General features: G+C 42.6%; 1 protein-coding gene and 1 long non-coding RNA gene across 2 annotated transcripts; both read right to left on the bottom strand.

Moving 5' to 3' along the window:
* Positions 1–311: 311 nt before the first annotated feature.
* On the bottom strand, positions 312–12,235 carry LOC311025719. The gene is made up of 2 exons (XR_014598415.1): positions 9,624–12,235; positions 312–645 (listed from the first exon to the last, which is right to left on the bottom strand). It is a non-coding gene; the product is annotated as an uncharacterized lncRNA (long non-coding RNA).
* A 2,003-nt stretch (positions 12,236–14,238) lies between these two features.
* Positions 14,239–26,061, bottom strand: LOC311025335 (uncharacterized protein; the record flags this gene model as incomplete). The annotated part of the gene is given in 20 exon segments (XM_084028183.1): positions 14,239–14,347; positions 14,747–14,882; positions 15,179–15,361; positions 15,607–15,821; positions 15,897–15,997; positions 17,013–17,139; positions 17,984–18,155; positions 18,248–18,402; positions 18,476–18,579; positions 19,390–19,884; positions 20,558–20,618; positions 20,760–20,895; positions 20,991–21,173; positions 22,427–22,641; positions 22,924–23,012; positions 23,609–23,735; positions 23,818–23,989; positions 24,076–24,230; positions 25,500–25,626; positions 25,629–26,061. Coding segments are annotated over 20 exon segments (3,495 nt in total).
* Between the last annotated feature and the right edge of the window lie 1,470 nt (positions 26,062–27,531).

Below are 27,531 nucleotides of genomic sequence, written 5' to 3'. Positions count from 1 at the left end.
CACACACACACACACACACACAGTGAGCCTGAATAATATCATGAAGCATGTAACATTCAAAACAATAGAAGATTTTAATCTTGACGTTAGTTACCTCGTCTATGCTCTTTCTTGTCAACCGCAGCTGGTTGCTAGGCAACGGTAGGGGCAGAAGGCGGTGGTAGTTTGAGCTGCTGTTGCAAAGAGGAAATCCTCTGAAGACCAGACCGTCCATTTGGGAGAATGCTCGATTTTGTCATTGTAATTGTTATTATTGGTGTATAAGTTTTGTAAAGAAGTGCATTTTCCTAAGAACGCAATAAAGCTTGTAATTATTTAAAACTTTTTTATTTAGATTTGTTGACAAAAAAAATAAATGTACATGCATAAAGCCCTTTGGTTCAGTGTTTGATGTCTCAGTTCATGTTTTCTATCAGAACATAAATGAAATAAAGATTCATATATTTAAACTACATGAAGACCAAGATATGTGTCATGTCTGGTGTTCATACAAACTTCATACATACTGATTCCAGACCAGGCCAACTTACTCTATGTCCATATTTTAAATGTATATATTTGCATAATTCCCACAGTTTCAGACGTAGTTTTTCTTCCTTCTTCTGCTGCAGACGTCGAGGTGGAGGCACCAGCAGACACCGGATCCTGCAGAGGGAAAAAGTGGTTCAAATATGTCAGAATATAGCAAATATTCTAATGTTTGGTAGCAAAACAGCTGAACAAAAAAAACATTCAGTTTTCATTTTGGAAAAAAATATACAGTGCTGCATGAAAGTATGTGAACCCCTTGCGCAGTTTAGATGTTTGTTGTTTTACCATGATTTTCTTATTTTATCATCACCAGTTTTTATGTATGAAATGTCAGATATATGTTTATCAATTGCATGTACTTGTTTAGTGGGACTTGTTTAAGTAGCCCAAAAACTACATGAAACATGGAATTAGTGTATGTGCAAAAGTAAGTGAACCCCCAGCTGCATTGGTTAAGTCAAGCAGGTAACAGACTCAGGTGAAACACATTTGGCTGCTTAGTTAATCATTTAAGCAGACCAATGAAATGAGACATCCTTGGGAAAGGGTTTGGCCTGCACTAATTATAAGAGAGAGGAAACCAACCAAACCACTGTGGTCCCATACAAATCAACAATGCCGAGAGCAAAGGAGATATCCGAGGACATGAAGAAGAGGGTAGTGACATCCCATCAGTCTGGGGAGGGCTATAAGACCATCTCCAAAAGATTCCAGCTCCATCCATCCACTGTAAGACAAATAATTGACAAATGGAGGGCCTTCAACATGACAGCAACTCTGCCTAGAAGTGGACACCCATCAAAACTATCACCCAGAAGCACCAGAAAAATAATAAATCAGGTAAAGGCCAACCCACACATCACATCTAGAGAGTTGCAGACCTCTCTAGCAGCTCTAGGGACAAATGTGCATGCGTCTACAATCAGACGAAAATTGAACAGCCATGGCATTCATGGGAGGGTTGCTAGAAGGAAGCCTCTACTCTCAAAAAAGAACAAAGCTGCCCGTTTCAACTTTGCCAGAGAGCACTTGGACAAACCAGAGGCCTTCTGGAAGTCCATTCTCTGGACAGATGAGTCCAAAATAGAATTATTTGGTCACAATCAAAACCACCATGTTTGGAGAAAGCCAACACTGCATATGAAGAAAAGAACCTCCTCCCAACAGTGAAGCATGGTGGTGGAAATGTGAAGGTCTGGGGCTGCTTTTCTGCTTCTGGACCTGGACAACTCCATATTATCCAAGCAGGGCCGGAGTGGGACTCATTTTCAGCCCTGGAGTTTCATACCTCAGACCGGCCCACTTTAGATCACGACCTATTATATTAAAATAATGTAATTATAACTTTACATGTTAAGCATACAATAGCGCACTGTTCTCTAAAACCTTGTAATTCCGTGTATTTTTTCTAAAATAATTCCAATTCAGTGGAAGTAATGGTTGCTTCACAATGGGGATTTATTTCAACATGAGTGCACATCTCCACCATTATTCTTTGCAACACAACATCCTTTTCAACAAATTATAAAAAGAATAAATAAAATATTACATATTAAATTTGAAAAAATAATAAAAGGTAATAATCTGTAATAACATAATCAGAACTTAGATTTCACTGCGTCAGGCTGCGTCTGCGTCTGTTTCTTGTTGGTGGGCGTGCCCTTAACCTGCGTCCGCGTCCCAGTTTCATTGGCATGATCTAACAGACCGCCAGCTCCCTGATATGACCAGCGACAGCGGTAACAGCATACACGTGATACCCACTCCACTCAGTGCCATGACTGAACACCGGCACAAAATAAATAAAAATAATAATTGAACACCGGCCCTCGCGGCCCAAAAGTCAGACCGGCCCACCGGGAATTGTCCCGGTCCTCCCGATTAGCCACTCCGGGCCTGTATCCAAGGAACCATGAATTCTCTGGCATATCAACAAATTCTTGACCAGAATCTCCTGCCATCAGTCAGGGAGTTGAAGCTGGGACGAAAATGGATCATGCAACAAGACAATGACCCAAAGCATTCCAGCAAAACTACAAAGGAATGGCTTCAGAGAACGAGGATTCGTACTCTGGATTGGCCCAGTCAAAGTCCGGACCTTAATCCAATAGAAATGTTGTGGCGAGACCTGAAGAAGTTGGTACATGCCAGATGTCCCTCCAACCTCTCTCAGCTGGCTGAGTTCTGCAAGGAGGAGTGGGCAAAAATCCCCATAAGCAGATGCGAGAGACTGGTTAGTGGTTACAGAAGACGTTTGGTTGAAGTAATGGCTGCAAAAGGAGGAGCCACAAGTTACTAATCCAAGGGTTCACATACTGTTGCACATGTTACATTTTCAGTTTTTGTGAAATAAACCACTTATGTTGAATTAAACAATGAAAATATATCTCTTTTTGTGTGTGTCCATTATTTGGAAGGTGTGCTTTACAAATTGGGATTTGGATGTAGGCTATGTGTAATAAGGTTATTTTAATGTTTTTTACAAAAACAGTGACCATGTCTGGAGGGTTCACAAACTTTCAAGCGGCACTGTATATACAGTATATATATATATATATATATATATATATACACACACACACACACACACACACACACACACACACACACACACACACACACACACACACACACACACACACACACGCACGCACATAACAAATACATTCAAACTTTGCAGCAGATTTCATTGCATTGTCTCAAAAAAATAAAAAAAGAAAGTTGCAGGAAAGGATATAAAAAATTAAAAAAATAAAACATTTGGAGCTGCGTTTAACCAAAATAACCAAAACACAGAGTTTCGGCACCTGAGAGAAAATGCAAGTCTAAGGCACATCAGCCTTGGCTTCACTTTTCACCATTTTCAGCACCAGCTCAGATATTAGCACCTTCGTGCTGTCGGAGGAAAGAGTCTGTTTATATTAAATAGAGCATTTGTTTTTTATAATAAGATATAAATTGCATATACTGGTTAAACTGGGAGGGAATGGTCAGGAGGGCTCCAGCTCCATGATGCCATTGTGATTGGTGGACAGCATAGCTGGTTTCTTCTGGACCGCGGTCGTTACTGGAGAGCCATAAATCAGCAGCAGCACAATCCGTCCATGCAACACGAGTCTGAAGGAGGAAGTAGGAAGTGTTGAGCCTTAACGGCCAACAAGCTTTTATTTATTTAATGAAGAAAATGCTGACACCATTCACGTAAAGCAGCAGACTACAGCATGGGCTGGATTTAAGCTTCTATCACATTCCTCAACAGGCTTCTTATCACATTTAGCCTCAACTATTTGCAATCTTTGGACATCTTGGACAACTTTATATACAGTTTTATAAAGTGCATGTTTATATCATGAGCGATATTCTTCCTGCGAGGGGAATTCAGTTCTCAAGCCAAGCTTCAGAGATGTCGAAGCTTTTAAGTCTTTTCAAAAAAGGTGCATAAATGAAGACTACAAACTGTCATTGCAACATTTTCTACTTTTAATTATGACTCACATTAACTTGTGTCCATTCGTGCAAGTATCACAAGCTTGTGTCCGTCTGCTACGGAGCTCATTTTCTGCAATAATCCAAAATCCAAAGAGAAAACGCACAAATGGCTTTTTTTGTCGAGCTAACTTCCTGTTAGCCTACAACGACAGCTCATCCTCGCAGCTCTCACAGAGAGACTCACAGCTCCGATAACAACACACACAGAGGGAAAGAGGCTTCCTTCTCTGCTCAGGTAGACTCCTCTATTCGTCTACAAAGACGATATCGGTTTACCGCCACGCTAACGCTCCCAAACAAAACTCAAACAACAATAAAAGTCCATTCATAACGGGTTTTCATGTGCAGGAGTGAGAAGAAGAGTTCAAGGTCATGAAAACCACAGTGTGGCTCACTGAGGTGTTATAAATGGTTTGTGGACAACAGCGGAGCTCAGTCCTAAATGTCACGCAACGCTTCTTAGTCGGCTCAAATGATTATTGTGTTAAAAATATAGCCAGCCTGGTCCTTTAGATATGTAGTTTAATATACGAGGGCTGGAATCTCTGATAACGGCTCAGGAAGCCGTGTGGTGCTATAAATCGATCCCTCCCTGCCGTGCGGAGATGAAAACACCTAAAACATAAAAACCAACCAGACGGCCGAGGAGAAGACGGGAGGAGTCGGTGTGCACTCGGGGGGAACTTAGAGAGATATCTCTGGTGCTTTCCGCCCGGCGACTACAAACACCCAGAAGACTGAAGATCAGCCGGTTGTTTTTAGGAGTTGTGAAATGACAGATAAATGTTGGTGCATGTGAGCGAGACTTCCCGCCGAAGCCGCCGCATTCACACCACAGTAACCAACAGCCGGCTCGGCATTTCCCCAAGTTTACACTCCCGTGACTCTGACTCATCACACGGTGTTTATCCACTACCACGCTACTACTTGATGCTACAAGGACACATCCATGTGTTTGGACTTGATTTTGCAACACTTTTACATGTCAGAGTCAATTAAGAAGCCACAATCAATCATTAATAATCTACTCATACTTATTTATATCCATCCGCTACACAGTTAAGTACACTTAACTTACTTTTATTTTTTTACTTGTATTGTTATCTCTCCTTTAAATATATTTAGCTTTATTTTTTACCGTCTATTGTTTAATGTATTTCACTAAATTTTTGTAAGCTGCTGGAAATCCATTTTCCTTGCGGGAGTCATCCCAAAGGGATCAATAAAGTTAAGTCTAAGGTGTCGCCATAATGACTCCTTGAACACAATTCATTTGCAACAAACGTGAAGCCGACTGGGTTTATGTTTCTATGAAAGCGGCGAGGAGAAATCGAATTGAATTTGTTTTTCGTCACCGAAATATCCGATTTCTGCCGAAGTGATTAAATCCACAATGTTTCCCTAAAGGGAACCAAAGTGCTGTTCGTGGCCTTCCGATGTGACGGCAGCTCGGCGGTCCTTTATCTGATCTCTCGTATTGAAATGACAGAAAACAGAGAAGGTCTAAAAGCAGAACAACAAGCCGAGTCTATACAGTTCTCTGATTTTATACACTGATATAAAAAGTAAAAGAAGGCGTTACTGTTTGACACTGTGGTGTGATGACGTTAATCTTCCTTCACACATAAAAGATTATCATTATTCATTTTTTTCTCAGAATATTACCCTCATCTGCTCCGTTATTGTTGTTTTATGGTAGGATTCATGCAAGCTTGCCCTATTATTACCACTGTCCAATTACTATATATCTGCATGAAAGTCATTGTTAAATATGCAAACGAACAAAGAAAACCCATAATGGAGGTTTAACGACTTGCGGTGGCCGACGTTACTTTTGGATTAACAGCAGAAATAGAAAAGCAGAAGAGATGAATCGGATTCCGATTAGAGCAACGACACACTGCAGCGTTTTAATCTGATTAGCTAGCAGACTAATCTAACCCAGAGCTGAAATAATAAAACAATAAAACAGGTATTTGACCTTTGCTTGACCCGCGCTGACGGGAAATGATATCAATCAGCGGCTCAAAGTCTCATTGAGCCGCTGATTGATATCAGCAGTCACACTGCAAAAAATAAAAATGTTACTCTCTAAAAAATCTTCTTTGCTTCCTGGAAAACATGCTTCCATCAGCTGGAATGCAGGTCGCAATGCTTTTTCATGCACGGCATTATGTTCATTTATGACTCGCCGTAATAATAACTTTAAACACTTTAGCTGATAATACATCTATTCTTTTATTCAAGTCCGATTTGGAACACATTTACATTTAAAGGAGTATTGATTTGAACGGATCTGAATCCATCTTTATGGATAATATATAATATAATGAGAGGCAGCAACACAAGAGCTTCCTCGTTCAATAAAATAAAAAACAAGCTCCGATCCTCGAGTCACATCGCCAACATTCCTGTGTAATTATTATTATTATTATAAATTATTATTAAACCTGAGAACCTCATGGAGGACCGCAGGACTCCATGAGGTGGATTTTCAGGTTTGGTGATCTCCTTTGATGTCATGGCCGTGTGAAGCTGCGTTCACAAACAAACCTTTCTTTGAAAATCACATTTTTTTATTCGTGCGTAGAAATATTTCAACCCAAGCAAAACCTGCGTGACAAGAAGGGTTGAGATTCTCCCGTCAGCCAATCAGAGAAGGAGACTAAACATGTCCTAGTGGTCTCCCAGAGGTCTACGATGGAAGCTCACAGACCAGAGACCGGAGACCAGAGACAGACACCAGAGACCAGAGACCAGAGACCAGAGACCAGAGACCGGAAACCAGACACCAGACACAGAGACTGGAGACCAGACACAGAGACTAAAGACCAAAGACCAGAGACAGAGACCAGACACCAGAGACCGGAAACCAGTCACCAGACACAGAGACTGGAGACCAGACACAGAGACCAGAGACCGGAGACCAGAGACAGAGACTAAAGACCAGAGACCAGACACAGAGACTAAAGACCAGAGACCAGAGACCAGACACAGAGACTAAAGACCAGAGACCAGAGACCAGAGACCAGACACAGAGACTAAAGACCAGAGACTGTCCCCGGTACAATCTAGATGACGTTGTTTTTTATTAGAGCTGCTGTCCTGGATCTGGTCCTGTTGGATCTAGTCCTGTTGGATCTGATGCTAATTGAGGGTAAACCTGGAGAGAGACGCTGCCAGATTCGACGGCCTTTTTATGATTTGATGACTCAGCTAATTATAGAACCCTGCATCAGAAAAACACAAACATAGCAGCAGTTATGTATGAGTATTAGTTTCAGTGAGTCATGGTGAAAGTCAAACACAACGAGGTCCGCTATCATCAATAACCGCTCAGTGATTTCTGTACAAACACCAAAGTGTGTGTGTGTGTGAGAGAGAGATATAGAGCGAGAGATATAGAGAGACCAACAGTGATAGTCTTCTGATTTACTTACTCTCCTGACCTTTGACCTTAAATTATATAATTATCTCCTAGTTCAGCTCCGTTCATTAAAGACGACCGCAGGATAAGAAAGGGAGGTTTGTGACTTCCGAACTTACGGTTCAAAGTTATTAAAAAATGTATTTGTCATTTCCATGATCAACTAATAACTTAATTGATTTTACATTTAGTGTCACACACTGATACCTCTGTTTGGCTCAGTCCTGTAACCAGCGTAGCATGAAAGCATGGTGGAAGGAGCAGGATAGCTTGCTAATCCCCCCCCACCCCATGTTTTAATGTTACACTTGTTACACAAAACTCACAAAACAGCGTTCAACACTTGTGTTGTTACCATGACAACGGAAACCAACCGCCACACAGCAAAGAGACGTGTTGAATTTACACTTTTAACATAGCTAAAACTTTTTTAATTTAACAGCATTTCTTTTGTTCAAGTTAAAAGAGCAGAAAACAGTTCTGTGTCTCTTCTGCTCTATTCGAGTTCTATGATTTCCAAGTTTGATTTCTAATTTTAACTGAATTAATGATTTAATGTTACTTATTCATTACGATTGTAATGATGTGTGAAGGAAAGCGCTGACCGTATATAAAAGGTGTAACTTTGACGACAACGTTTTTCACCTGTAACACATATATAGGTAATCTATGAGCGTTTCTATGGCAACGACATGTTTTTGTTCATGTCAATAAAGATAATTGAATTGAATATTGAGACAGAGAGAGTAAGTCAGCTGACTTTCTGGAAACAACAACAGTTGGTTGGATAATATCTTGGTTGTTGAGTGAGTGTGTGTGTGTGTGTGTGTGGTCTGATGGGTACTGATCTGTGGGAACCTAAGCGAGAAAAAAAGAAGAGCGTTTACAGAAGTCAGCTGATTTAATGTAAAGACCAGAGTGCTCTCTCTCTCTGTCACACACCCACACACACACACACACACCCACACGCACACCGGCACACACACACACACTCACACGGGCAGGAAGGCACGGTGCCCACAACAACACCACCGAGTAGCAAAAGGAACCGGTCCAACGAGCAGCGGTTGGATTGTAATCAGGCTCCAGAGTCGTGGGTTTGCATCCCTGCCGACCTGCAGTCACTCGGCTCCACACGTAGAAACGCTGCAGCTGACCCCGAAGGCTGCAGGTCAGCGACCCTTCACCCCGCAGGACGCCCTTTTCTGGAGCGCCCGTCTCTCGTAACGTTCACAGCAGGCGAGGGCAAAAATACGCTTCAATTGTAAAATTGTTTTAAGATGCATCTTTTAAACTCTGATCAGACAAACAACCGTTTAGAGTTTAAAGGAACGGCTCAGAGTAGAACTGAAGATGCCTTCAGGTCCTACGAGCAACGACGTCACCAGTTAACACGGCCACGCTGAAACTGAAACACCTGATCCTGTCTGAATGATGTGGAGATGAACTGAGATGCCTGAACAACAAGCAGACACGTTGATGAACACTTTAGAGGATCAATAGATCCGGCCGCTTACACACAAATAAAAACGTAGTGATGATATCCACTGCTCACTAATGCTGCTTTAATACCCAGCAGCAGCAATGCAACGTGCCAACCACAGTTCATGCATTTCATGACACCAACACTTCACTTCACTTTTCTGGTGTTTCAGTGCCTTGCTCAAGAGTGCAGCTTCACTGGGAGTACTGCTGAGAGTTACTTCCTAAAATTCACTCCAGAGTAAGATTATCTACAGAAACGGGCCACGGTAGTGTGAGTGATAAAAGTATCACCCCACCCTTCCTACCCTCCTACCCCCCTTCCAACCCCCCCCCCGCCTCTATTACTACAGGCGATCTATTCGCCTTCATTTGGCCGTTTATTCTCCGTGTGTCTAAGCCAAACGTTATCTGGCAGAGCAGATCCCCCGGCACAGCTGCTGCCGATAATGAACCGAGTCCAAACCCTCCATGTTTAGAGTCCGGGAGGAAACACTCACCAAAACACCACTTCCTCAACTACTTACTGCTGTTTTATGTGACTACGAATAAAGACAACAAAAGAACATGTGTTTTGGACATTCAAACAATGTCATAAGCTGTGTGTGTGTGTGTGTGTGTGTGTGTGTGTGCGTGTGTGTGTGTGTGTGTGTGCGTGTGTGTGTGTGTGTAGCAGACGAAATACTCCATTTACCTTAAATCACCTGACAGGGTGTTTGTGTTTTGGTGCCATCGGCGGCGGGCGTGTCCGTGTCGGGCCAACGGCATGGCAAAGGCATGGCAACGGCGTGGCAACAACAAGCCGGAAACGGGCAGAAAACACAAAGAGCAATGAGGTGAAACATGCAGGTGATCAAACCTGTTCACGACCACAGACCTGCACCGATCTGGAGACGGAGCATTCATGTGGTTGTCGGCTCAGCTGGCACGCTGCCACACTGGAACTTCCTGCATTTCACTTTGAGCAACATATTCACCTCATTTCTTTCAGATCGGCATTTTTTCACAGCAAGAAGCAGAAATTCATCTACATTATTAATAAAAGGCACCGGGGCTTCCAAGTAAATACAAAGAAAAAAAACAGAGAGAATAGTAAGATTGGAAAAAAAGGATGAAACGAACACAGGACATTCACTCAGGAGACCAACGCTCGAGTGTTGGTGTGTTAACGATGTGTTGTGGTGGGGGTCTTTTACGTTGTTTACAAACTTTACGTACACCGGTGGAGTCTGATGAGTTGGTAAACATAACGGCTCAAAGCAAACATCGATATTTACCGTCTTCCACAACTAAACTATTTCAATATGATTGTGATAAAAGCTTCAATTAAAGCACTTGTGCAACGTTTTAAAAATATTCCCCCAACATGACTCAACACTTGGACTAATGTAACTGTGACATAAATTACCACACACACACACACACACACACACACACACACACACACACACACACACACACACACACACACACACACACACACACAGATCAAGTCACTAAATCTCTCACTCAAATACTAAAATCTTCACACGACAGAGGGAGAAAAAATCAGCCCACATGCATGGTGTAATAAAAAGGGAACTGCTGGGTCCAGAGGTTTAGAGGTTTACAGTCTCTGCAGACCGACCTGCTCTAAACTGGAGGCTTGTTTCTTATAAATCACGTGACTTTCAGAGAAGGCATTGCCCTGCAGTTCCAGCGTCTGACCAAGGGGTGGTGCTGCTGCGAGGGGAAGCTGAGGCATTTCTAAGAAACCGGCCTGGAGTTGGGAAATGCAAATCTGGCATCTCTGGCATCTGCACCCCTCCCTGTCTGAGCGTCGTAGCCGAGGAGCTGCACAGGAGCGTTCGGGCAGAAGCAGCTTTGTGAGAAGCCACTGTAACCCCACCCCAAAATAAAAAAAATCATGTGAAAGCCCGATTGTGTATTTCTCACACTGGCCGATTCCCTTTTTATTGAGGGAATCAGCTAGTTTCTACTTGACTGTGCTGTTGTCACTGCAACACCACAGACCAATCACATGGAGGTATCAGGGTCACATGGCAAACATTTTAATAATGTTATGGTGGCTCGTCTTATAAAACCTCCAACTATGAAACTCACGGTTAAGATTCTTGATATTAAAATTTTTTAAAAACCAATCAGTGAACATTATTCACAAAGCTCAGATGATATGCTTCATCATGACTAAGTCATGCAAAACAGATCCTTTTCGGGGAACGCCGGACGTTGTGAGTCATATGAATCAGAGAGATTCCTTTGAATTCGGGACCAAAATGACACTAACTAACAAGGATTTGTTTTGTTTTCAGTCCTTCGACGTCCCCGTTGCACATTAATCAATTCATGCACTTCTGATTATTGTCACATGACCGTATATAGGAAGTGGACGTCGTTGCAACCAGGTCATCCTTCCGTTTGCAGGCTGCAGTTTCCGAACCTTCAAGACCGTCGGCGTCTTGTTTCTTTGCAGAAACGACCGACACGAGAGGGTGGAGCCGAAACTACCCGAAGCTGAATGAGACGTTTTCTTTAGGCGACTAAAAAGGTTCAAACGAGCTTTCATGAAGTGATAGTAAACTCCCAGACCCGCCCTTGAAGCATCCCTGCTGTCGGAACGGACCATCATTGAACATCATGGACCGAAGAAGACTTGAAACTACAGACTGAGACCCTAAACTCATGTTTCCTGACAGAAAAGTGCAAAGTGGGGTCATTCTCTCATAGACTTCTTTTTGCAACCAGAAGAGTCGCCCCCTGGTGGCCGGCAGAGAGAATGAGGCATTGGAGACTCGCCCATGAATACGTGGCTGCCTGTTATCTATCTGCCTCGCCGTCTGCTCGCCGACGATGACCGATAATAAAGAGGCATAAAAACAGCACAGCAGATTCCGAGGAAACGAGCCGAGGGCGTACCGAAGGCTCAGGAATGTGTTTGCAGTGACACACACACACACACACACACACACACACACACACACACACACACACTATATCTTCCAATCATCTTTGATTCGATTCTTTCTTTTGTGTCTAAGTTTGATACCTTGCAGAACATGTTTGATCAGCACAAAGATTTCCTGTAACGTAGTTATGTAATGTCAAAGGTCACCGCTGGCTGGTTGGGTTCAAAAGTCTCACCGCCCTGGTTTGGAAGATTCACTTCCTGTTTTTTTTACAGTAGGACTCTTGTGATAAAAACTGAAGAGTTGTCGTGGTTCACACGCATGCGGATTCCACAAATATAATAATACTTATATATGATATTATGTCAGAGTTTCAAGGTGAGTAAACAACATGAGTCATTCAGGCCGAAACCTTTACAAACCTGCAAGGAAGAGCAGAAGAGCAGCTCCACTTCATGTTGGCTATTATCAAGGCAGTGGCGCCACCTAGTGGCTATTCATGATATCACGTTTTTTATCTGTAAAGGACATTTCAAGGAATTACAAAGCGCTTTACATGAAACAGGAGTGCAAAAGAAAGCACATTAAAATAGAATTAAAAACAAATTTAAGAATTTAAATTAAAAAAGCATCTGTAATACTGAAGACTAAAGGTAGCAGTGAAGTGTAAGGAATGATTTCCTTTGTTGCATCTATGGAGCTTCAACCCTGAACGCTGTCTCTCCGTGTTGAGTTTGTAGTGACATCTAGTGGTGATTTGTGATATGACCCCAAAAAGTACTCAAAACCTTCATTAAAAGGAAACAACACCACAGGAAATATATACATGTTTTTTTTTTTAAAAAACATGTAGGCTCATACTGTGCACCTCTTTACAAAATATGTGCTTACATCAGCACACCAATTTCAACCAATAAGATCATGTAATCATGTCAATCTGGGACTTTTAGCAGCACAGAGCTGGAGAAGCTGGTGAGCTCATCTTTAGTCCGCTTCACTCCGAAATACATCACCATATGGAGGATAGATCCTGCAGCTTCGGCTCGACTTTATAGAAATGTAAAGTTGTGACGCCAAAGTATCAAAAGCCAAAAAGTGTGAAGCAGATGTAAAACGTAAGCAGCACAACAGAGAAGGAGCTTTATATTTAGTTTGCAAAGTGTGAATAACAGTTGAGAAAAAACAATGTACAGGGAAAAAAAGTTTAAATAAATGAGTAAAAAGGTAACCAATAGCCTTGAATCTGTTCGCCCGGTTACACCTCTGATATTCACACTCTTGATCATGCATTCATTACACACATAATACGCAAATACTTTCTCACGGCATCGTATTTTTGTAAATCAGTGCATCAGATCAGCACTAAGCTTGAGACGTGAGACTGGCGCGTTTGGCGACATCTAGCGGCTGCTTCAGGAACTGCGTTCTCGGGGAGCAGCCCTTTAAAAACACAACCGTCCGTCTCTCTCCGAGAATCAATCTGATCTGAAATTTACGTATAAAAAAAAAACAAAAAACGTCTTTTCCAGCAAGTAAAGTAGCTTTGAGCTCATTTTCATAAACAACCTGAATAAAGCGCGTCTGAATATTAAATATTAAAGGCATCGCCTTCAAATCACATTCCATGCGGTTATTTCTGGTTTGTTCTCATGTAAAGCTGCAGGGCGTCGCTCTATTATTAATAATAATGATAATAAAGAAGAAAGGGTTACCTTCACTCATACAGTCGTAGCTTTTAATCCACGCCGAATGCCTGAACAGAGAAATCTAAACGTTGGATGAAGCGAACAAAGACGCAAACAGTTGGATTCCTACGTCTGCGTCACTTTCACTTTCACCTCGGTTTAAACCTTCAGCTGCCAGCAGGTCTGAGGTCAGGAATACCAGCAGCTTCACTTCAATGGGAACGGCTGAATGTATGTTCATCTAGAAGAAAAACTAAACATGCATGTTTTCAAACGCACCTTGTAGAGACATTAGGAGCACATGTACTTACTTACTTTGATTCCTTTAAAAAAAAAGTTTTAATACAATATAGAATAAAAACATTTAATCGCGTGTATGGAAACATAAAATATATACATATATATACAGTATATATACATATATACATACATATGCATAAATAAATCCAATAGTTCCCTGAAGTTTTAAAAAGTAAAAATAAATACCTTCGAGGTTTCCTCGACAGCAGACACACAGCCGTGACTAAAAATATGATGTTTGCTGCAGCAGAATGCAAGAACAGCCATGGACAGACAAAGGAATGAGTAATATATTTTTAAAGGATTGACATCATGCTTCAAATAACAAGTTAATATTCCCGACAAAAACACGTCACACAGAATTTCACAAAATATCTTTATAACAAAATCTTTAAATGCATACAGGTGAGTAAAACAACTACAACTTGCATTCTTTGATCTGATATTCAGCCGTGCTCTCCGTTTGTTCTGCTCCTCCTCCTCCTCCTCCTCCTCCTCCTCCTCCTCCTCCTCTTGTCCTGTTTGAACTTTGAGAACATTCAGTGAGAACAGCGTCACCATGGCGACAATAAAGGATCTCTTTGTGACACCCGGGCATGTTGTAACAAAATTAATGATTAAGCCCTTCTTTGAAGCCCATGCAAGTATTTAGAAGTAAATGTAACAAGTAACTAATTAATCGATGTGTGTCCGCTCAACATGAAAAACTGTCTGTTTTCTTCGTGTGATTTATTTCCATTTGATTATTTTTCTCCAATAACCGTCGTTAGAAGCTCATGCTTTGGATCAAATCCATTTTTAAGTTTTGTATTTTCTACACAACAGTGGTTTGAGAGGACTTTGACCTTTGACCTGTGAAGTGGAGCAGGGTGCAGACAGTGAAACACGGAGGTGAACACGCAGGAATCCCAGCCTAACAAACTCACCGGCAGATCGGCTGCATCTGCCGTACGGTTTCCGGCAGAGGCCTCCCGAATGTTTCCGGCAGTACGAAACATATGGCAGCACCGCAGACGGCGAGACCCCCAATCAATATGTATGGGAGACCCTTATAGTACTGTCCTGCAAGAAACACAGGCTCTGTACAGTTTTATTGTGAAAAGAATCATGTTCCAGGAAACTAAATAAGAACAAAGACTCCAGTCCTTCATTGTATGAAATGCTCATAAATTCATTTTTAAAGTACAACTATAAATGAAAGGTTTTCAGAGGTAGTAACAGTCTCAGATGTTGGATTTACTGTCATATATGACAGCTAATTATCACATTTGAGAGTTTGTCATTTTTGCTTGGAAAAAACTTAACTGAAACTATCGACTCATCAGTGCAGCTTATAGTTGCAGAACTAATGAACGTACTGAGATAAATGATGAAGGGGGAGATGATGGTTCCGATGCGAGCCATCATGGAACAGCAGCCCATCGCCGTGTTTCTGACGACCGTCGGGAAAAGCTCCGATGTGACGCTGTACACCACACAGAACGCTGACGTCATGCCGAACTTCCCCAAGATCTCCAGAACCACAGGCACGACCTGTGAATCTGAGGTAACAAAACAATTCAGTCCGGAACATTCTCATCTAATTGACTTTTAAGTTCCTATCTATCAAAGAGTGGATTAAAACAATGGCGATTGATCATATGACCCACTCATGAAAGTGCTTGTTCTTGTGCTTGGAGATGAGTCCCAGAGGCTTGCCTGCAGTTCCATCTACCGCCAGAGAGGCCGCTAGAAGCAACGCATCTCACACCTTACGGACTTTCACTTTCAAAAACCAAAGAATTACCCATTGGGATGAGGTGAACACAGAGGATCATCACGCCTCCGAGGAAGAGCGTGGAGGATTGGCAGAAGTGGCGGGAGCAGAACTTGAGCAGCAACAAGGCGATGATGTAGGCCGGCACCTCGACCACGGCCGACAGGAAGCAGTTCAGGTACGGGTCGCCGTGCAGGTTGGAAGTGTTGAGGACTAAAGCAAAGTATCCGATGGTGATGATGATCCTGCAGAGGCAGTCACACACACTTTTTAAGCTTCAGGATCGGAGCTACGAGGATTCACGCTGTGAGGAAACGTACCAGAGAAACGAACACAGTAACGTGACGGAGAACATGTTGCAGCTGCTCACGATAACCGACACGTTGTATTTCTTGTCTCTCATCGCCAGAGCGTCATCAATCTGGGACAAACAAAAAGAAACCATTACAACAATTAAACGTGAAGGGACCAATAAAGCATGAGCACTGCCACAAAAGCATATCAGAGACCTATTCATTGACATCCTGTTGCTAGGGCAACCGTTTTCTTCCTGTCAGTTCGGTGATTAAAAAAGCACACTTAAACGTGCTAAATCCAATGTTTTCACGATAACGTTACACTGGTTACTAATTCTATCTTACGAATTCCACCATGTTTTCATGGTAGCATTACATTGGTTACTAGCTCATTTTAGCTTGCTAATTCCACCATGTTTTCATGGTAGCATTACATTGGTTACTAGCTAATGTTAGCTTGCTAATTCCACCATATTTTCATGCCAACGTTACACTGGTTACTAGCTAATGTTAGCTTGCTAATTCCACCATATTTTCATGCCAACATTACACTGGTTACCAGCTAATTTTAGCTTGTTGATTCCACCATGTTTTCATGGTAGCATTCCATTGGTTACTATCTTATTTTAGTTTGCTAATTCCACCATGTTTTCATGCTAATGTTAGACTGGTTACTAGCTCATTTTAACGTGTTGATTCCACCATGTTTTTGTGGTAGCATTACATCAGTTACTAGCTAATTTTAGCTTTCTAATTCCACCATGTTTTCATCGGAGCATTACACAGGTTACTAGCTAATTTAAGATTATTAAATCCACCATGTTGTCATGGTAATGTTACACTGGTTATTAGCTAATGTTAGCTTGTTGATTCCACCATGTTTTCGTGGTAACATTACATCAGTTATTAGCTAATTTTAGCTTGCTAATTCCACCATGTTTTCACAATAACGTTGGTTACGAGATAATGTTGCTTGAGGTGTTTGTCACACAGAAGTGGGCGTGGTTTCATCTCTCTTTAGAATGTTTATGTTAGCTTGATATTGCAGACAGATTATGAATACAACCAACGCTCTAACGTAATGTTTTCAGATTTCCGGACCTCTGAGAAACGTTTCTGTTTCTCGTGTGGTGAATCTACCTCAGCTTGAGTAAAAATGTCCCGCGGAGCCTCGACCTTGTTGATCTTGGCGGCGGCTCTCAGTAAGGCTTCAGCCTCCTTCACCCTCCCCTGATAGAGCAACCAGCGAGGAGACTCGGGGAGCAACCTGAAGGCAGCAATGAAGCAACGGAAATCAGTGTTTCACTCCAGGCGTCATTGATAACATTATTTAGTTATTTAATTGTTGAAGTTTCTCTGAATTCTTTCTGAATATTATGAAGGTGTATTGTAGAGCCGAGAGAGGTGGGCAGTATTCCAAGAAAAAAGTTGCAGATTTGCTAATTTAATTTATAACTTCCCATGAATGTCGCATTTATTTTTCTACTTAATACATCACACGTGACAACGCCTCGTTAAGGTCCCTATGGGGGGGACGGCTGTTGATGCTTATTGTTGGTTTTATTTATGAGGCCAAACTGACATCTTATGAGTGTTTATTGTTCGGGCGGGTGGGCTAAGATGCTAGCGGTAACTTTCACTTGTTGTCATAGCAACGGTCAGTCAAGCAACGTGTTTACTTCCTCTCTGACCTCCAAAATAACTATGAAATTTGCGACTTTATAAAGTAGCAAATTTTATCAATTAGAAAAATAAATGCTACATTCATGTGAAGTTAGCTAGCATACAGGTATATGCCGGTTGTTAGCATCGTAATAGTAGCAAATCTGCAACTTCTTTCTCAGAATATGCCTAACTCTCTTGGCTGTGTTTCCCCCCCACAGTGGCCCTGATACACCGTCGTATGGATTACTGTTGTGAGACATGAAAGAGGTAAGACATCTTTCTATAATTACATGTTGTTGTAAATGAGCATAAGTGATCACTTCTGGAAGGTTCTCCTTCAAGTTCTTCTTCCAGGTTCCTTTGTGGTATTTTTATCCATCCTCTTAGAAATGGCTGTAATGGCTGCTGTACAAGAGGGCAAGTGGATATGCAACGAACACTCTTACCACCACAGGGGGGCGTAGATCAGGCTACAGACCGCCATTGGGATCATCAACATCCGCCAGTCCCGGAGAAAGTAAGCAGCAGCTGGCATCGCCATGTAACCTAAAGCTGAGCCCATAAAAACCCCGAGGGAGCAGAAGACCACTCTGACTTTTTGGTTCAGAATCTCTGTACCTAAAAACGTAACGTACAGTATCATTATAAACCCAAGGTTTTTGCAAATCAGCTCCATTTGTATTGTATCAAATATTGGATGTAAAACAGACCCAGCACAAATGCAATGGTGTAGTTGGAGTATCCGCCCGCGCCCACGAAGAAGAAAATGAAGCTGAAGATCTCCCAGCTGGGCGAGAATATCTGCGCCGTTATCGCCACCGTCTGGAGAATCATCATGAGGAAGAGCGCCGGCCTCCTTCCATACCTGGCAGAAATACGGTGAGTCGGTTTTAGTATTTTTTTTAAATACATCAAACTATTCTGTGTAAAGTACAGACCTGTCAGACATCTGGCCCGAGAGAAACGCTCCCACCAGCACACCGACGTAATGGATGGAGGTGGCCAGCGGAGCTTTGTACGCATTCTCGCAGACCAAGTCCCACTGCAAAATAAACACATTCTCATTCTCATGACATCACAACATTTAGCCACATCTCCTTGCTTTTGTGATAATAAACCGAGACCGGAAAATCACATTTGTAAAAGCTGTCAAATTACTTAAAAGGTGACGTCTATGCGACTCTCAGCATTGACATGGCTGAGCCGGTGGCTAGCAGCTAACAGTGCCTTAAAAAAAAAAAAAAAACCTATTGTAGTAATTAGAATATGGTGGGCTGGAGGAACTTTCCCCGAGGATACCGGTGTTTGTGTCCCGAAATTTGTTGCGTTATTGTGAAATTCTTGGCGTAGTTCATGTACTTATTTTAAAGTCATAATTTCCTAAACTTGAATAAGTGTTGTTTGATAAACCCATTTTCTGTATTTCTTGGAGATTACTTGAAAATAGTTGCTTGCTGTTACATTAATATTTTGACTAAAGCACCTTTAATTAATGATTAATGAATGACAGTAGTGATATTCACAATCTATGACTCGTGACGGCAGCAGTCATCACACTTCTAGTGACATCAGAGCGACTGAAAGCAGAAACGAGGGTTTAACTTTGGCGCCAAAAGGAGCAGCAGCGTCATTAGCAGCAGTCGTAGTGATCACAGACGTTTGTGCTCCTTGAGGTCGTAACAGCATTATTGTACTGTTTTCTACCACAATAAATCGACACATTACTCTGTACTCATTAATAATGGAACTAGGTGTTAAAATGCTTTATAAAGTGGATTTATCGGTTCTTTTCGAAGCACTCCCTGATAATACTGTGTCTCTGTGGGAAGTTACTGATTGTCTCGTCTCTCACCTCCGTGACCACAGTTGAGTGGTAGATGTCTCTGCTGTACGTCCAGCCGTCCAGACAGCTCTCCAGAGGAACGCCGCTCACGTTCACGTCCACGTTCGGGACCACGCCATTCTGTGAGTAGTTCCTGATGATTTCCAAGTTGAGTCTCGAGCAGGAGCTGTGCTGTGTGACGCCGTCGACCGTGGTCAGTGGAATCGCCACGGCTCTCCACGCCTCGCTGATACTGTCGTTTTCTGGGACGCGACACTCGTGAGACGGCGTAGCGCCTGTGAATACGATATAGGTGCCGACGAAACCATTGGGGAGGATACTGACGAACAGGGCGAAAAAAATCCTTCGCTGAAAGGGTCCCCAAGATCCAAGAAAGGCTGTGATGTGGTCATAATCTCTAATCTTTAACTGGTCCATTCCTTGATACTTGAAAACAAGATCGAATAGAAGAGAGAGTCCTCCTCTGGACTTTGACATGCGTTTGAGCCATAAAGCTATTTCTTGCTACAAGACACCAGCGTGACCTGATTTGCAGGGTTACACAGTTACAGTGGGACACTGTGGGTTTGGTTTGCAGTTGGCGAGGCGGCGGATTCAATGTTTTCATTGGTTAAGGTTTAGTGTTTCCTGTTTTACATTCCTGCATTTTTACAGTTTTCTTCAGGAGCGTGGTAGCAACATGTCAATCAGCAGGTAGCCTCGCCCCTAAAGCATATATATCATGCTTTATTTAACTCTAAATGGGCCATAACTTACTAAACGAACATCATGCTGGACTGAAGAAGACTTCAAACTATAGATAAACAGTTTATGGTTGCAATCTCTAGTTTCAACTGTACAATGTTTACTGAGATAATAAAACAGAGGTCGTGGGGTCGGAGGGTTCATATGTTCGTTATTTAATTACAGATATTCTTATGAATACTGTTTTTTTTACTTGTAGTAGCAAGCATCAACTATTTTTCTATAGAAAAATAAAGTTTCTTTTCTTTTTTAAGTGATAAAAAAAAAAAAAACAGTTCTTGCCAGCGGACTTTATTTTCAGATTTCAAGTTATTACTTTCAAGAATACACTTTTTTCCCCCCTTGTTTCCTTCAAGCAAGACCATTGAAAAACCAAACAAATATAAAACTATGGAGTGAACGACAGCACGTCAGATTTAGCCTCACATTGTACAGGTAAGTTCCTCCTTCCTTCATCTTCTACATATTTCCTCTTTTTGGCTCCTTTGCACAACCTGCAATCAAAAGAAACACAATGTTAAGAGTGGCTTAAAACGAGGTTTCTTTTTGAAGAGAGATACGATGATTTTCTTTCTCCGAGGAGCCCTAAAACCAGGCTGCAGTGGAGAATGCTGTGAAACAGTGAAATCACTGACCCCTGACATTCCTGCATCTGCTCCACGGTTTCTGGAAGATCTCTGTTGAGGGTCTCCGGAAGGAAGAAGTTCACCACGGAGGAGGCCATTGTGAGGCTTCCCATGAGAATATAAGGCAGAACCTTATTATAAGTACCTGTAGATAACAGAGGAGCAAACCTCAAACATTACGTCAGATAAACAGTCATATTTGTGGCTGATGTGTAACCATGTGTCTCCACGTCCACGCACCGAGATAGATGACGTACGGAGCCGTGATGCTGCCGACGCGAGCCGCCGAGGAGCACATGCCCATGCCGACGTTCCTCAGCACGGTGGGGTAGAGCTCGGCGGTGTAGATGTACACGATGCTGAAGGCCATGGTGAAGCCAAACTTTCCAGTCATCTCCAGAGCCAGAGCAACGGACTGAAGGGCTGAGGAGGGGAGAGAGGGGGAGGTGATTATTGGGAGTTCTAAATGACTGTGGATTAATAAAGTTGTATTGAAATTGGTTGAAGATGAAAAAAAAATACTGGTCACAGAAAATTAAATATTTCAGGTTCTCTTGAGCAGAGCACAAAGTCATCACTTTTTCACACAATAATAAAAAAACGTATCTATTTTAGTGAAAAGAAGCTGTTGAAGAAGAAATCTTTCTGACTCGCTCTGCCTCAGAGAAACCACGTCTGTGTTTCTTTAAGAAAAGAAACGTTTCTTTCTGTGAACCTTCCTGTCGCCGTTTAATTAATTAATTGATGAGAATGAAATGATGTCGAGCTGCGGTTCCTAAACTAGTAGTAAGTCTTCTTGATCATCCTGATGAAAACAGGATGATTCTTTAACACGTAGCTGCACAGCAACCTGCCGATGAAACGTTACACATTGTTCACGACAACGTGACCTGAGTTAAACAGTAACTTCCTGCTCCTGGAAAGCGTCTGCTGCTCAGACGGCACCATAAAACGCAGCCTGCAGACACGTTTCAAACTGCTGAGCGTGCACTAACGGCAGAGTCAGCACCGTGAAGCTGAAAAGCTTCACTCGTTCTAATATCTGTAACATTGACGACTGTTTTTAAGTCATGAAAGAATAATTATCAATGTAAACAATTTCATTTCAACCCTAATTAAATGATGAAAACATATTATTTATTGAGCTTTAAAGAATGTTTTCTGTTTAAGGCTTTCCCCACCTCATTATTATCATTTTATCATATTATTTTTATACTGATTACCATTATTTTGTGCTCTTCCTCTGTCAATTAAATTAATGAATAAATTATGTAATAATAAATACAATAAAATCGAAATAACACAATACAATTAATTAAATACACGTAAATCACTTGGTTTTTATTTATGATCTTTTCACTGCTTTTAATTATTATTTATGTTTCTTCTCTTTATATTTGTATTAATTGTATTGTTAGAAAAATGTGTGTTAGTTTAGTGTTGATTTTGTTTGCCTTTCTGTTATGTTGCCTTGTATGTTGCTTTAGCTTTGTTAAGTTATTATAATTTTTATTATGTAATTAAGTTTAATGGAGGCAGCAGAAACATCAGAAAAAAGTACGTAATCTACGTCTATTTCAGAATGTGCATTGCTGAGATGTTTTACGTCCATAAAGGTTTAAGTATGCGGTCTAAGCTGTCCTGATAGATCCTGAGACACTTAAAGATGACCTCACTGTTCGGGATGAACTGGATCAGAAGGAGAAGTCCGCCTCCGATGACGAGGAACGACGACAGCAGGGCTCTCCTCGGGCATTTCCTCAGCAGGACGGTAGAAACCATGTAGGCGGGAACTTCGGTGATGGCCGACAGGAAGCAGTTCATGAAGGGGTTGCCGCTGAGGTTGGATGTGTTCAGGGACAATCCGAAATACCCAATGTTTATAGCCATCCTGAAAAAAGAAAGTACATTTACAGAAGGGCCAGGTCGATGCGTCACCGGGGAGGCTGGAAGTCGGGTTCCAGGCGCAGGAAGTGTATGACATCATCATATGACATGACTAATATAGATTAGGTGTACAGTTATATAAATATCAATTTTTCTTTTATAAAGAAGCATTTTATGGAAGTAATTTATTCCCTCATTCTGGGAAAGATGAACCGGTGCGGGTGGAGTTGTGTTTTAGACTTTTGTTTAATTTTTCTTTCCGACATTGAAAATGAAAACCACTCACCACAGAAGGAGGCACATCAGCGTGATGCATCGGATGTTCTTGGACTTCAGGATGTCGAGCATGCTGTACGTCCTGCTGGGAGACGACTCCTGAAACATGTGATTACATGTTGTTGCTTCATTTTGAATACTAACAATGGTTTCAGGGTCAAGAAACAAGAATGTAAACTTTCATTTTTGGGATGAAACGTCACTTTCCTGAAACTTTCAACCAGCGTTTACTCGGTTCGGCAGAAAAAACAACAACCAGCATAAACAGGAAGAGGAAGATATGATGATGCTGTGTTCTAGCATCTTTGTGTCTTAAGAAAAAGTTAATTAGAATTAAACAGCCAGCTATTTGCAACCGGGTGGGAAGTGTCATGCTACTGTAGCAGCCTAGGGCGCCCTCCTGTGGGGGGAGCCAGAATTACACCCAGAAATGATTATTTTTGTGTGCTTTTTATTAATTTTTCATATTCTACTGTATGTTGATTATTTAACAAGTATAAGTATATATATTTTTTTCTTTTAACTTCTAAAACTAGTTATGGCTACCGGTGCTAACAGCATCTGCCATGGGTCAAAGGTCAAACGTACCACCAACAGCACCAACTCTCACATCCCCAATCAATCATTCAAACACACATACGTAAAGCCTCCGGGTGGATTCTGAAATACGGTGGTGTTGTTAAAGACGACCTCACCTCGGACTCTTTAAAGATCACCGGCGGCGCTTCGACCCCGTTTTTCCGTGCAGCCTCCCTCACGACGGCCTCGGCCTCCTCCACTCGTCCCTGAGTGATCAGCCAGCGAGGAGACTCTGGGATGAACCTGCAAACACACCGTCATCTGAATGATCATCCACACACAACAAGAAACAGGGCTTCATCAGTGACAACGAGGGGCGACGGACCACCACAGCGGGATGTAGGCCACGGAGGTCATGGACAGGACGGCCAGCAGGGTCCTCCACTCCCGGATGGCGTATGCGATCCACGGCAGCGTCATGTAGCCGATGCAGTAGAAGAGGAAGGCCCCGAGGGTTGTGAAGAGCACTCGCATGGTTTTGCTCAACACCTCCGTTCCTGATCCGAGAGAGCAAACGTTAAACATTTGGGAGATGAGCGAGAGACGAAGTGTAAAAGGACGAGGAGTATTTTAGAATTCATACCGAGTACAAAGGCGGAGATATAGATGGAGATCTGGGAGGCTCCAACGAAGAGGAACATGATGCAGAAGGTCCTCCAGGACTGAGAGAAGGACTGCAGCAGCACCGCGACACACTGGGCCCCGAGAGAGATGAAGACTACCTTCTTCCTCCCAAACCTGAAAAAGGGTCGCAGAAAATATGGTGGCTTCGTGCTTTTTTTTCATACTAAAACTCTTCATGAGGACAGCACAGCTGGGCACAACAACAACCCCAGGAATGTTCCTGACTGAGCGTTTGGTTCACTCTCTGAAGACCAGAGTCAGGGCAGAATAAACCCACCACCACCCTGATTTAAGGTTACATTCACTTCATTACTCAAGTTCAAGTTGAGATCTGCACCGTTTCATTTCAAATTACACCAAATGGCATCCCGATGAGAAACTCTGTTACAATAAGCTGAAACGGCTTTTTGTAACCAAGTTGAATGCAACAGCCAAACAAAAGGCCGATAACAGCACGTCACGTGACTTCTAATCAACCATGACCTTTGGCATTCCGAGAAACTTGAATTATTGTTTTCTTTTCAGAGAAGAATCCATGAATGAGCCAACGACTGTAACAGTTTCACCATCATCCATCCTGCACTTTCAAACGCTTTGTGTCATTTCTGTGCAGCCGCTCCCCCAAAGAAACTGTGTGGCATCGGCAAGGACTCGACCTTCCCGTCAAGTCCGGGTCAACAGACCGGGAAACGTACGGATGTTAGATGAGCGGTTAAACTGAGCACGAGGACAGACGGGCAAGCGTACGAGCACATTCTACTTGATCTCTGCTCAGAGTTCATCGAGTGCAACACATTCATGAAAAAGCTTGAAACCCTCCTTTGACCCCCCCCTCCTCAACCAGACAGTTTTCACAGCTGCAGAAGAGCTACACGGTTAAAGACACCGCTGTGTCCCGAGTGTCGAAAGCAGAACGCTGAACACAGCCGAGATCAAACGGGGCATTTCCAGTCTAAATGTCGTTAAATACAAGCATGCATGTCCTCGAAAGGACTTTTTTTCCCACTTGAGTACACATGATTGCACTGATTTGCCACTTTGGGATGAATTCTGGATCCTGGTCCAGTGTCTTTGTGTCATCTCACACCATTAACAAAGACTAAAAGGTGTTTGGATATTTAGGAGGAGGATGTTCTCTCAGTGGAACAGCGTGTTGGACAGCAGATGGAGCTGTTGTTGATGTTATAACATCTCTAGCTGGGAAATCCTCAACTTCCTCAATCGATCATTTCCTAGTTTTATAAGCGTCGGAAGACATTTGGCACATGACAGAATAAATAAAACTCAGGAAATGATAACCGCGATACATTTGACCTTTGAGGTGCATGTTGGAACGACAGCAGCAACACCTCGAGGGGGACTGAGTGATAAATGAGGACATACCTGTCAGAGAGATGGCCTGAGATGAGCGACCCGAACAGGTATCCTGCAAAGAGAGTGGAGGACGCAAAGGGCACTTTCCACTGGTCGTCACACACGAGGTCCCACTGTGGAAACATGGGAGTTACACACACATTTCAACACCAACACAGACAGAACGGTGATGGACACTGACCTCCGTGACGATGTTGGAGTGGTAGATCTCCCTGCTGTAGCTCCATCCGTCCAGACATCCCTCCTGCTGCAGGCCGGTGAGGTTCACGTCCCTCCCGGGGACGGATCCCTCGGCCGAGAGGTTCCTCACCACCTCCAGGCTGTACCGGCTGCACTGGCTCCGCACCGCCTCGCCATCCACCGTCGTCACGGGGATGACGGCGTCCGTCCACTCCTCCGTCAAGTTGACGTCCGGGATGAGACACTGATGCTTTGGCGTCGCCCCGACGAAGACGATGTACAGCCCGTTGAATCCGGTGGAGACGAAGACCGTGTTGAGGAGGAAGAAGGTGGTCCAGAAATAAGGACCAGTCTGTCCGAGGAACGCGGTGTCTTCATCGTAGTCTCCCATTCTTTATATATAAAATAAAATCCCTCCTGGCTCTCGGGGAGAAAGAATTCCTCAGAGTGTGAGCCCTCTTAAAGCCTTGAGCTCAGAGTGAGCCGGTCCCTCAGTGGGACGGGATCACAGCAGAAAAACTCCAGTCCCGAGAGCACCAGACCTCCTTTCAAAGGGGGACCACTCAGACCCCCTTTACAACCCGCCGCCGAGGACTATTTATGTGAGCCTGATGAATGGGAAGTCGTGTTGTCACTCACTGATTTGATTTCAGTGAAGTGATCAAAGCGCTTCTCCTCAGCGAGCCGCTCCGGTCCTCCAGACGACACATTCCACACTTTTAAACCCAAGAAGCACACGTGCCTGCACTCCCAATGTGGCTAAGGAGCTTTAGGAGTCCGGCTGCACTGCTTTACTGTTTGCAGGAGAAAAGCTCACATGTGTGTAAATGTCTATGAATGTGTGCTTTTCTGTAATTCTATTATAAGTTGAATGAACTGCTAGAGCAGCTTAATTACAACAAAAAACATGTTTTAATAAATCTACCTATTATTTACATGTTAAAGCAGCTCACTCTTTAAAACTAGATCCGACCTCCTTCACAAACAACTTTTAACTTATTGTTTTATTATTACTCGTTTTAAATGTGTTCAGTGGTATTATTGCTGTTTGTTATTTTATGTTTTGTGCACTGCGAGCATGTCTAATGGTGACTTTACACTTTGATAAAATGTGATTTAACAAAATAATAATAATTATTTTTTTTATTTATTTTTTTATTCCAAATAATAATAATATAAGGAAAAAAACAAGAAAACAATCCAAAACAAAACACAAATAGACAAGACAAATAGCACACGTCCAGTCCCTTCAAACCCCCCCCCCCCCCCCCCCCCTTTAAATGGTATCAGGCACTATAACAACAAACTTCGTAAGCAAATAAATAAATAAAAATGATCGAGAGGTCAAAAATGTATACATCACAACGACATCAAATAATTCTCCGTTGGAGCCCAAATTTCAACATAACCCACGTCATTATTTTCTAAACCAAAAGCTACTATAAAGTGTGATTGATTGTATCCTGTTAATATTGATGCGTATTTACTGCTGTGTAACTGTAGTCCATTACATTTACAGAAAGCTAAGGGACATTCCTCTGGACCCACTCCACCCATTTATGGCCTTTTTGGTGCTAATGTGCGTTTATTGGGTACGGTTTCTGACACACAGACAGATATTATTTTAAATAAAGTGGGCGTTGTCCCCGGGCGTTGCCGGGCAACGAGGCCTGCTGCAGACGTTCCTTGTGCAGCCACACAGGGACACCGTCGACCCGTTTAAAGGCCTGAAGCACCTTTCAGGTGGTTGATCAGGAAAGCTTTCATCCGAGCATAAGCACGCTTTGATTGTGTTCATGAGGCTGTGAGATTCTGTTTCCTCACACAATGGAGGTGAACGGGTTACACCACGACAAGATAA

Source organism: Eutrigla gurnardus (assembly GCF_963514095.1).
Source record: "Eutrigla gurnardus genome assembly, chromosome: 15".
Lineage (NCBI taxonomy): Eukaryota > Metazoa > Chordata > Actinopteri > Perciformes > Triglidae > Eutrigla > Eutrigla gurnardus.
Note: the sequence above shows the minus strand (reverse complement) of the source record. Positions and strands in the feature narration are given on the sequence as shown.